Below are 12,021 nucleotides of genomic sequence, written 5' to 3'. Positions count from 1 at the left end.
CAGGTCTTAACCCAGACCTTCTTGACACTCTGGGGTGAGGGCTGGATAGGCACACATTTCAAAAATACCTACTGTGCTTTCTGAAATGAGCTCCTAGGTAAAAATTCCTTCCTAATCCATTTAGTTTCCCCATCCATTCATCACTCACCTCTAACTGGGTCAACCTTAATGCCTCATCTCAAATTCACCCTTCACACCACAAGCCCATCTCTGATTCTTCAAAGTGGACAAATATTAGCTCCTATGAGACTTTTAAAATATGACAGAAATTTTAAGTGATGGAGTTTGTGGTTAACCAAAGAAACCGGTTATTGTTGGGAATAATAAAAAACAGGAATTCTTTTCTTTTTTCTTCTACAAATGAAGTTTAATTGATAATTCAGCTTCAAGAATAAAAATAAGTTCTAAAAGGAGACTATAAACATATGTTTATTAAGTGTTTTTCAGAGTTTACTTCTTCTCTTCACTTATTTGCATATAGTGCTGATCCATTCTCTTGCCTGAATGTCGTAAAGAAATTAAGATTTCAGGTAGATGAGCTACCTACTTCCATCCTAAAACACCACAAATCCCCCTGGTCGCCCCAAAGGCAGAATGACTTTCTAGTGTTTCCGTAATGTTTATGGCTGGAATATAGCACCTGCTTGAAATAAAATAGGGAGTCAGAGTTCACCCTAAACATGACCCCAGAAGTGTTTGGCATTAAACTCATGGACTCGGATATTTCACCGGAATTCGCAAGCTATCATCTACTTAATAAAATGAAGCACGTTACATTAAACTTACAAAGGTCGAGGGTTCTAAATGGGCCAATGTAGTAAAAGCAGTTATGAATGGAAAATATCACATTTCTGTTGCTGGAAGTCTATAAAAACCCGAGGAAACAGACTGTAGGTAATGAGCACATTACTGCCTTTTCTAGTAACACTTTAATTGCTGCTCGCAACTGTTTTTGTTTGTTTTGAATTCCTCTCCTGTTCGTCATTCAGGGCTAAGATATAAAAAGAATTCCTGCTTTATTCTCTCCGAGCTGTCAACAAAATGGAAGAACAGAGGGGGCAGTTATAGCTGACGGCAGCAGGAGCAGAAAAATGAATGAGCAATGACAAGACCGAGACGATGCTGGGAGCACGTGGGGTGGCCACATGAGGAGGCTTCAGATGCGGACAGAGCCTACTCAGATGTGTCAGCGTTCGCCAGCCAGTCACAGCGGCAAACGCACCCCACATGCCAGCAAGAACATCCAGTAATTCCTACTGCATCAAAGGAGTTAGGAAATGCATTAGGAAAGAACTTACCTCTGCCCCTGTTGAGAAATAAGCTTTTCCTACTGTTTCCTACAAACTCCTTCTCCTTACCAGGTCATGAAACCACAGGCATAAAGAATATTCTTCCTGGAGAGTTGTAAGGGTCCCAGTTTCTGACCTGTCCCCTCTCAGGACTGCCACTACGGACACTTGTTTATATAAAAACAGAGCACTTCCCTACGGAGAACCTGTGCTAACAAGCTCTAGAAAAAGCACGGAGACCTGGAATCAATAAATAATCCTAAAAAAACCCTCATTCTATCTAGTGCTTTTATCTTCCGCACCGGCAATTAAACTGACTTTCGTATTTCCTGAGGAGGTCCCTACTTTGGAGGATCAGAAAGGCATTGAAACCCACTAACTGACCACATTAATCCTAAATGATAAAGAGCTGACTATAATCTCTACTTAAAAGGTTTTCGAGACTAAAGATCTTTTGGGTAGTTGGTTTTTATTCCCTGGACAATATTAAATTCAAATATACCTAATCTTTGGATAAGCAAAAAAGTAAAACACTAATATACCAAACATACTGCGCTAGGGATAATCACATAAACATATTAAACACGAAGAATATTTTTCAAGTATCAAACGTTCACCTAATTAGTGATATTTTTTTTTCTCCTAATCTTGAATCTTGGGTATTTTGCAATTTCCCATTTTTTTTACTTTTCTTCTGTCCCCAGAGCCTCCTAATGTCACACTGCTTGAGCCATCGGCTGTTTTATCAAAGAAACAAACAAAAACCTGATTATCTCACTGTATTCACCTACAAATCCAGAAATAAAGAAACCTACTCATGAAACACGCTACCTCGGGCAACCATAGAAACTTCATTTCAGCCATGTCACAATGCTGGCAACCTACTGAGCTGCAAACTATTTTTTCTCTCTCTTAACTTAATAAAGCTTGTCAAAGGTTCCAGGAAACCAACTGTGACTTCAGCTTTTATTGCGTTCTGATGGGATCAGTGATTACAGAGCCCCAGCATCACAGATCGCTCTCCCCGTACAGGGCGGAGGAGAATGCAGTGTAATCCAGGGCGCCGGGCACACTGCCCGGGCCAGAGTAGGCGGGCATCCTCTTGATGCAGTACTGGGCCTGATCCGGGGGCAGCTCTCGCCGTAGCTCCTCCGCCAAGATGTACGGCTGGAAAAAACACACACAAGGGTTTGTAAGCTCAATCGCAGAACATGCTGGAATATAAACAGTTTTAATCCTTACACATGCCTTGCATTTGTTTAATTTAAATAAAGGACAAAGGCAGGGGGTCTAACGGGCATGGGAGCAGAGGACCAACAGAAGGCTGCGTTTCACTGCTAAGAGCAATCTGTAAGGTGATTTGTCCTGGGGCCAGCAGGAAATTTAATAGGCTTCATAAAGGCAGAGAGAGGACTATCATCAATATTTCTCAAACTGAGCCATCATGCAAGTGAAAAATACTATGACCTAAGAGTCATAGTGGAAAGGTAAAGGGATATTTGGGGTTTATATTATATGCTGATGAGAATACAGGGACAGTTAACATGATCGTTTTCTTTTTTTTAACGTATGCGATACGTGTTTTTAGAAAATGGAGTCATTTTTCTACTCAGGTTATTAAAAAGCTAATTTTGCCACTGGAGAAAACTTCTTTGTAAAGCAAGATAAAACTGACATTTAACAGTGGAATGTACATATTTTTTTAAATGTCATATGTCCAACAGGAAACAGGATAATTCTGGTAAAACAGACCAGTTGGGTAATAGTCAAAATAAATAAATAGCAAATATGCTTAACTTATAGTAGGGTTTTTTGGGGAACGGGTGGGTTAGGTGAGCTTTGGTTTATTATCTCCTGATCAGATGGGCTCTCTCCCTCTACCCCCATCCTCAGGATATGGGTTTAATTTTAAAACATACATTATTGTTGTCAGGATAGTTTATCTTGTCTGATGTTGTAAGGCAATAAACATGGCTCTGCTGATGTTTCAACACGCTAAATTCTTCTTTCCTCTCAGCCAGAACACAGAGTAAAAGAATTCTATTCCACATTGAATTTATACCTACTAAGATGTTGCTATTGTTTGGGGAATGAGACTCGAAAATTCTGAGCTTGCTGTTAAACTCCTACTTAATTTCTAGGCTACATGTAATACAAAGCTTGCCAATAGTTTAAATGACTGAATGGCTATATTTAACTTGACTTCCACGGTTGGGCCCAAAGTCAGGGTAACCGATCCTTAAGAAAAGGTTCCCAGTTCCACAGTTACCTGAATTGTGCAGTCTCTTCTGAGTCTCCCGACCCCAGAATGTAAATGGAGTTTAACCCGGAAACACACACAAAAAACTCTACAAAATATGCACTGGGTTCCTTCTGTCAAACTCCCTGGGAGGCCCACACAAATGCTGGGAACAGAATGTCTGTGTTTTCTCTGTTCTGTGTGGGCCATTGGTAGGTTTACTTGCGGCTCTCTGAATTCATTGCTGATGTGATACAAAATACACTAATATCAAAATGGTTTTTACTTGGCAATGTTGTTTCCTGCTTTACTAGAACAATGCCATGAGCTCGCACAAAAGCTGAAGGAAATCTGTCGCTGCAGACCTTATCAGAAGCCAGGATCCGGAAGGAGGCGATGACCTGCTCCGCAGTGTCGGTGTCGGCCGTCTCTCTTGTCATGAAGTCGATGAAGGACTGGAAGGTGACAGTGCCTTGTCCGTTGGGATCCACCAGGGTCATGATGCGTGCAAATTCAGCCTCGCCCTGAGGCAAGGTTGCAAAGACACATGTACTTCAACGAGACACAGTCCTCAACAGCACCATTCCCCTTAACTCCTGACATGCCAATCCTAATGGTCTGCAAAGTTAAATAGTCCCTGCATTTCCCTTCAGTCTTTGGAACAAATTCCCCAGAGGGGCGACTTAAGTTTATTGCCATCAAATGATGTTACGAGTTACTGTAACATCAAGCCAGAAGCTCCTGAATGTCTGAATTCCTTCCTCTCTCTGTCCCATGTAGCCGTCAGGCCTGAACGTACTTCTGGAAGAGGAATTGGGAGAGAGTGAGGGAGAGAGGCCTTTCCTCTGACTACAACCAACAAGAGTAACATTGCTAAGTAGAAGGCAGTTCAGAACACGGCTCTCGTGATTTTTATTTTAAGAGCCTGAAAAGAATCAAAGCAGCTCATGTTCAAAATACACATTAGTATCAGAGGGAAAAGCACTTTGAAAATCATCAGGTTACTAAAAGCCATTGAAATGTATACACTTTATACGGGGAAACTACAGTTTGCAATAAAGCTGTTTTTAAAAAAAGCTTGTTTTCTTCCTTCACTAGGAAAAAAAATCTGACCAATTACTGAATAACAATATATGTTCTGGTTCTATGAAATGATTTTTATACAGCAGCAGGCAAACCTTCCAAGAAGATCACCCTATACAATGAAAGGGAACCGATCCCAAATGTGCTATCATACTCGAAGCTAGTCATTTCCTGTAACATAAGCCCAAACTCAAGAAAATATCCATCTAATCCTTGTAAATTTTTAGCTTCTGTCTTACCAAATCATAGCCCATGGAAATCAAGCAGGCTCTGAAATCCTCGTGATCCATCAGGCCGTTCTTCCTCTGCCGACAAATAAGAACAGAGACGCTGAGAGATAGGGACAAAGCGAACAAGCGAACGGAACAGAATACAGCAAGACGGGCCCCATGGAGCCCTGCCAAGGAGACGGGAAAGGTCACCACTGACTTATAAGAGGATGGAGCCAACACGGAGATGTTACAAAATAGTTTCTTAAAAAGGAAAAAGCAGGAGGCGGGAGGCGGATAACTACCAGGTAAAAATGACAGGAGACTACACATTCATGAAAGCAGCTGAAAAAAATCACCCAGGGCCACAAGAATGACCCAGCAGGAACCAATGACTGCCACCTGCTGGTGACAGAGCCCGAGGTGCTGTGAGAAATTATCCCACTCTCATGGCCCCTGGGGGGTCCTCATTTGTGAAGCTCCCCCCAAACAACAGCACTCCTACAACTCAGGCCCACGGACCCCACAAGCAGTCTCAGGCTCGTTGGCCAGGATGGCGTGCCCCTCCAGGCATCACAGCCCCCCCCCCCACAAGTGCCACGGGGGTCTGCACAGGGCAGCGAGCAGGAAGGCCCACGCGGACAACCGCTATCACAGCTGAAAAAGGGCCAGGTCAGGACAAATGGGCGACCCCAGCTCTACAGATACTGAGGCGTTGACACAAAGCCCAAGACCTAACGTGCTGAGACCCTCTGCTCGCTTCCTCTCCCTGCCTCTGACCCTCCAGTCCATGCTCACCGAGGCGGCTGCGCACATTTTTTGAAGCATAGCCACGATCGTGTTCTGTCTACGCTCTAAAAGCTCCGGTAAGAGCCCCTCGGGGCACGTCTGCTGTGCCCTCTGCCGTTCCTACCCTCAGTATTCAACCAGAAGATGAAGAGAAATGGATCCGCGTCCCTGACACCTCTCCCCAGGACTTCAAGCAAACTTCTTTTCCCCCAAAACATATACTCCTTAAGATTTAAATGCATTTTTTTTTAACTTGGCAGGTTCTGCATTGTCCTCCTTCGGACTTCAGTTGCAAAAAACAATCTCATTATCTTGGATTCAAATAGCTATGCCCATTCTTTATTACGTCTCAGGCCCCCATCAGAGGTCTACAGTCTGAACTCTCTAACAGGTCGGAACCTGAGACTTGTTTTGGAGGGGGGAGGCGTGAGGAGGGGCAGAGCGCGAGAGAGAATCTCAAGCAGGCTCCACACCCAGCGCAAGCCTGACCCGCGGCTTGATCTCACAACCTGCCCTGCCCAGAGGCATTCTGAGAACCGTTTACTGATAACTGTAAGCCACACACAATGTCCTGTACAGAGTAACAGACTATCCTTTTTTTAGGGATCTTTAGCAAACGGTATGCGGCCTAAGAAGTCACTTTTAGCCATATGATAAGCAAACGGAATCTTCTTATAAAGAATTGGTTTTACTTAATATGATTCAAATCAAAATCCCAGGTAATATTTTAAAAGCAGCACGTAACTTTTTATATGCCTTTACCATGAAAACGGTCATCATTCGGTTGGTGCATTTTCCTTAAAACATGTCACGAGTCCATTTTATTAATTAAAAAAATTAAATTTTACATGTCAAGACAGTGGGTTAAGTTTTCATTAGGTGTTTCACCTAAATAGTAACTTGGGAAAAGTACCTCAGGGCTTTGCATTTAAGTCTTTAGAAAAGATCTAAGTCCAGGGCGCCTGGGTGGCTCAGTTGGTTAAGCGACTGCCTTCGGCTCAGGTCATGATCCTGGAGTCCCGGGATCGAGTCCCGCATCGGGCTCCCTGCTCGGCAGGGAGTCTGCTTCTCCCTCTGACCCTCCTCCCTCTCATGCTCTCTGTCTCTCATTCTCTCTCTCTCAAATAAATAAATAAAATCTTTAAAAAAAAAGAAAAGATCTAAGTCCAACAACCACACCGCATGAGGGACACACTTTTACTTCGAACAAATCTAGCTTTGCCATCAGCTACAAAGGCATCCATCGGGCCACCTGCAAAACGCTGCCCACGAACCTCCACTTCGAGTCCCCATGCGCAACGTCAGAGCCTAGCACTGCCTTTCTGGTGGCTGTTTTCCTTTGGCATTAATCATCCTGTTTCCCTGTAATGTTTACAGGGCACTAAGACTTAAACTAAGAGCATGAATATTATTTCACATCCCCAATGTCGCCTTTCGGGCAAGTCCAGGGAGACGTACCCTGTCGAAGTGGTTGAAGGAGGCCCTGAACTCATTCATCTGCTCCTGGGTGATGCCCTTGGCGTCTCTCGTCAGGATCTGGGTCTCCACTTCATTGATGGTTCTGGCGATGGTCGTCAGCAGCACCTCCCACCCGACACGAATGTGCTACTCGAGGAAAAAGGAAATGGTCAGCTCTGGGTCCTGTCAGCACATCAATCTTGCCCTCCTGATCTTCCTAACCGGAGGGCTTAGACCCAGAGGGAGAGAAGTAGGGCTTACTCAACTCTGTTATTATTTATATTTTTTCATTCTAATTTTTCACTCTTCCTAAGATTCCATAGTGGGAAGCGCTCAGAAGTGAGAGCGGGGTTCTCACAGGGGCAACCGGCACTTTGTAAATAAGATGCACAATGGAGAGTCTATTTGTCGCTGGAAATATCTTTCCATTTACCAAGTAGCAGGATGGGCCCTGGGTTACACCTGCCTGCTCCCAGGGGGAGCAAAGGGGGCCAAACTGGTAGAAACGTGAACCGTTAGTTACTCCCTGAGCGAGTGGCGCAATGAATTCACTGTCGTGCTAATGAGGATGACGGAGAAAACTAACACTTTCATAGCTCTTGACACAGTTCACAAAGCTTTTTCACGTACAGTGACAGGGAAGGCTTGAAGATCCCTCGCTTTCACGGTGTAGCACCTCCCACAGGAACAGAGACAAGTGGGGTGGGGGGGACACCCCGAGAGGAGGTGAAATGGTCACAACCGGAAGCAAAGCCACCCAGCCCGTGGGGCGCTGTACCTCCATGGTGTAATTGGTGTGCTTGTTGTCAAAGACCAGGGCCTCCTGGATGAGCTGATGGTCTCCCTCCAGCTTGTCGATGTTGTTCTTATAGTTGATGATGTTGTGCTCATACTGCTTCAGCTGATTCATCTGGTCTTCCAGGGCCCCCGTGATCTGGATGGAGCTGCGGGCAATCTCCTGACAGAGGCAAGAAGAGGGAGGCAAACCGGTGAGTCGGCCTCAGATGCTACGCTGGGGCTCGTCAGCTGCCAGAGTGCCCCGATTTTATCCCGTGAGGTGGGAGATGGCAGTCCCAGAGCGTGACAGCAGCTTGGCGGGGTGGGGGTGGGGGTGGGGGCATCAACCAAGATCCAAAACAGCAAAGGAGGAAGAGTGGTTAAGAGAAGAGTTATTTCTTCTTCGGCCGAAGAGGGAAGCTTCCCTGCATCAGAGCTGCCCCGTTCTGGAGGAGGCTAGGGGATGTTCTGCAGGAAAGAAGCTGCCAGACAGATTTAAGAGCACTGGAGGGTCAAAAAGAATTTCCTGTATTTTTACAGGTTCTCCCTTTAGGAGAAAAGGTAACATTTTATCACCAAAAGGGAGGTTGGGAGAAACACAAGAAGGGCAAATATATGTCTCTTGGCTGCTCTTAGTGATAAAATGAACCCAGAAATCAGTGTCATTCCAAGATCACTTTTCTTTAAATGTTCTGAAAATGCAAAGCATTTGTGACTCTTCACATGTCCTCCTTAGGGATGGAGGATTTAAAATCTAGATCCTACAAAGGCTGAACACCAAGAAAGAGCCCTGACATCCTTTTTAATGACAAAATGAACAGATGGCAGCAGGAACAGCCTCGGCCCCCTTTTTAGCAGGCCCCCCACGCACTGCACTGATGCCCACAGGCTACACGAGCTCGGGGGCCCAAAGGAGTAAAACCCAGTGTGACACGAAGGGCCCTCACAGCACTGAGCAGGGTGACCAGGACAGAAACAGAAGAGGTGTCATTGTTGGGTCAACGCAGGGACTAATTGCAAGGGTTGCAAGAAGCTCTTTGGAAGGGCACCGCCCTACCTCCATCTTGTTCTGGATCCACGGCCCAATGGCATTGGCCTGTGCAGCAAACTGGCGCCGCAGACGCTCATTGGCGTGCTGGCGGGCTAGCTCCTCCTGCAGGGACTGGTCCCGGATGGGCACGAGCTGCTTCACCTGTCAGGGACCAAGGGCAACAGGGATTAGAGGCCAGCTTGCATCCAATAGCAGTGACCAAGATATGTGCCAACAGTCCAAAGTGTCGGGGTGGGAACAGAGGGAGGGTGGGGAGGAAGGAGAAGAGGGGAAGAGGGAGAAAGAGGAAGGGGAAGTAGGGAGAGGAGGGGGGAGCAGGCGCCCCTACTACAGGAACTAAGGGAGAGCTGGGTCTAGTCTTGGTGGCCAACCAGCGGAAAGACTGGGTGTGTCTACATTAGGGACCTGGATGTCCCTGCAGCCAGGGGGTGGGGGTGGGGTGGGAGGGATGGGGGATGGGGAGGTGTTTCAGGGGCCTGGTCCAAAGCGCAGAGGATTTGTGAACTTGAAGGAGGCAGAGCTGACAGCTTTATTTTCACGATCTCTAATTGAAAGTTAGCATTTCCTTCGATTATGAAAGTGGGCAGCAAATCCACAGTCATATTTAGCCGTGCTGTGACTTGACCACAGAAGAAACACAGTCTCATATAACATTAGTTATTGCCTGCTTCTCAAAATAGCATGCACACTCATCCCTGCTTCAAAATGATCAGATCTGCTGTTAGACCCTGCTTTTAAATGTGTCCATGCAGAAGCACATCTGCTACCACATGGCAACTTTTTAAAAAACATTTTAATGGAGGCACCTAGGTGGCTCAGTCCGTTAAGCGTCTGCCTTCAGCTCAGGTCATGGTCCCAGGGTCCTGGGATTGAGCCCCGCATCGGGCTCCTTGCTCAGCGGGAAGCCTGCTTCTCCCTCTCCCACTCCCCCTGCTTGTGTTCCCTCTCTCGCTATGTCTCTGTCAAATAAATAAATAAAATCTTTAAAAAAAAAACACTTTAATGACTATATTTAACATCATTTGTTTCTGTTGCTACCTTAAATGTTTTTATGAATTTACAAATATAATTATCAGAAGGGATCCACAGGCTTGGAGGGATCCAAGACACAAAAAAGTTAAGGATCCTACTTAGGCTCATGAGTTCAAGTCCTATCTAATGTGGGATTGCAGGAAAGCGTTGTGCCAGCCTACGTCTTTCTTGTTCCATTTGTACCCGGTGATTTACATTTTCACGCCCTGCCTGAGTTCTCTTTGCATCCACAGACAAAGGAACTATTTCAAACGTCTTTTTTGCGTTTTCTGCAAAACTGCTCCTACAGACGTCACTGTTCATAATGTCCCGTTCACAAAAATCCACGTGCCCGCTCTGCTCTTTAACTTCGGGCTGCGAGAAATGTTTGACCCACTTTAAGAAAGGACATATTTCCCGGGCGCCTGGGTGGCTCAGTTGGTTAAGCAACTGCCTTCGGCTCAGGTCATGATCCCAGAGTCCTGGGATCAAGTCCCCCGCTTAGCGGGGAGCCCGCTTCTCCCTCTGACCCTCTCCCCTCTCATGCTGTTTCTCTGTCTCTCTCTCTTTCTCGCAAATAAATAAATACAATCTTTAAAAAAAAAAAAAAAAAAAGAAAGGACATATTTCCCTTTTCCTCAGGAGGACGACTTAGCTCAACATGTCTCCCTTTTCCATGATGGCTGTCAGAAGGCCCAAGCTAAATTTGAAGCTCAAATGCAGTCAGTCAGTCCTGTCTCTCAGATTCCCTCTCTCCTCCCCATACCCGGTCTGCTCCTCTTTTGCACTGTTGATAACTGAACAACTGTTGCATGTGTGTTTTCATAGCAAGCCACCTCAAATCCACCTGGTGAACTTACTCCTGGGAGGCTCTGTAGTAGCATATGGAGATGACTGTGCTATAATTTAAACCATGAAAATAATTTTTTCTTAAGAACAAGACAAAAAGGCTCAAATGATCCCATGTGGACTATAATTAAACCTGTGGACAGTTTCCCAAAATCTAAAAGGCAGCAAGTCAGCAGGAGTACTTGAGTTCCCCAGTTTTCTAGGCGATTTTTCTGCATTTAAAATTCACACACATTTGGGAAGTGTCTATCCCATATTCTAAAAATTATTTAATGAAGTACGTACTACAGGCAGGCTTGAGTGCACCAAATTTTCAGTGGGGGTTTTAAAAATAGTTTCCCTTATGGTATTAGTCTCATAATCTATACTGATTTTGCCAACATTTTGTAAGATCTTCCTTAAAGAAAAACATTTCTAACTTTCTCTCCTTACAAATCAGAGGCTGCCCAATGGCATTTAAGAGTCTAACATATTTCGTCTGTTAAAAACGAGACAACAGGCCCCAAATGGAGTCACTTAGGCTAAGCCTCACATCACCAACCCAATACTCAATTCCAGTTTCTGCTCGCCCAGGAATGGAATCTTAAACAGTCAATAGCCTGATCAGCACTATTAGGTCATCTGCCCAACAGACCCCTGAAGGAACGTAGCCTCGCAATAACCAACCGGCTTTTTTTGCCTGGTATAACTTCCCTGTTCCCGCTTCCCTCTGCCTATAAAAGTCTTGCATTTTGTACAGTGCCTCAGAGCTCCTTTCTATCTGCTAGATGGGATGTTTGCATGATTCAAACACTGTGAAATCTGGGGTGAACAAAAACCCCGATCATCATGCACATCAGTCACTCTTGTTCCCCAAGTATTTACCTCTTCCCTCAACGTTAGTTTCAGGAATGCCCACCTTGTCCCACATCCGGTCCTCAGTCACCCACCTTGTCCCACTTGGCCCGGAGCTCATCCATGGTGACAGTGCTGTAGGGATTGCTGGAGCTGATTCTGATGTTGTAGCTCTGGATCACCTTCTCCACCTCGTTCTGGATGGCCATGATGGACTGCCGCTCACCGTCCGCCTCCGGCAGCGTTGCCTTGAACTGCTCATGGGCAGTGATCAGACTCTAACCCAGAGACAGAAGTGGGGAGAACTTTACTGTCATGTGAATTTTACAGGCTTCGCTGTTCCTTCTGCACACGTGTGGAAGCCTTTTATGAAGGCAGGAATCTCTGCAGGGAAAACAAATTCTGGATGTTTTCATAAAGCTATTTGGTGCA

At 45.5% G+C, this 12,021-nt stretch overlaps 1 protein-coding gene across 1 annotated transcript in view; it reads right to left on the bottom strand.

The window, feature by feature from the left end:
- Positions 1-413: 413 nt before the first annotated feature.
- Positions 414-12,021, bottom strand: part of ACTN2 (actinin alpha 2) — a 67,056-nt gene continuing 55,448 nt past the window's right edge. The window contains exons 15-21 of the mRNA XM_035008524.1: positions 11,685-11,867; positions 8,902-9,036; positions 7,846-8,025; positions 7,068-7,214; positions 4,851-4,916; positions 3,894-4,052; positions 414-2,456 (exon numbers count right to left, since the gene is read on the bottom strand). Coding sequence (XP_034864415.1) covers positions 2,298-2,456; positions 3,894-4,052; positions 4,851-4,916; positions 7,068-7,214; positions 7,846-8,025; positions 8,902-9,036; positions 11,685-11,867 — 1,029 coding nt within the window. The 3' untranslated portion in view covers positions 414-2,297. The remainder of the gene's footprint in view (positions 2,457-3,893; positions 4,053-4,850; positions 4,917-7,067; positions 7,215-7,845; positions 8,026-8,901; positions 9,037-11,684; positions 11,868-12,021) is intronic.

Source organism: Mirounga leonina, unplaced genomic scaffold (assembly GCF_011800145.1).
Source record: "Mirounga leonina isolate KUSES-001 unplaced genomic scaffold, KU_Mleo_1.0 Mir_152, whole genome shotgun sequence".
NCBI classification, from domain to species: domain Eukaryota; kingdom Metazoa; phylum Chordata; class Mammalia; order Carnivora; family Phocidae; genus Mirounga; species Mirounga leonina.
The sequence above is the reverse complement of the archived record's forward strand: the minus strand, read 5'-3'. Positions and strand labels throughout refer to the sequence as shown.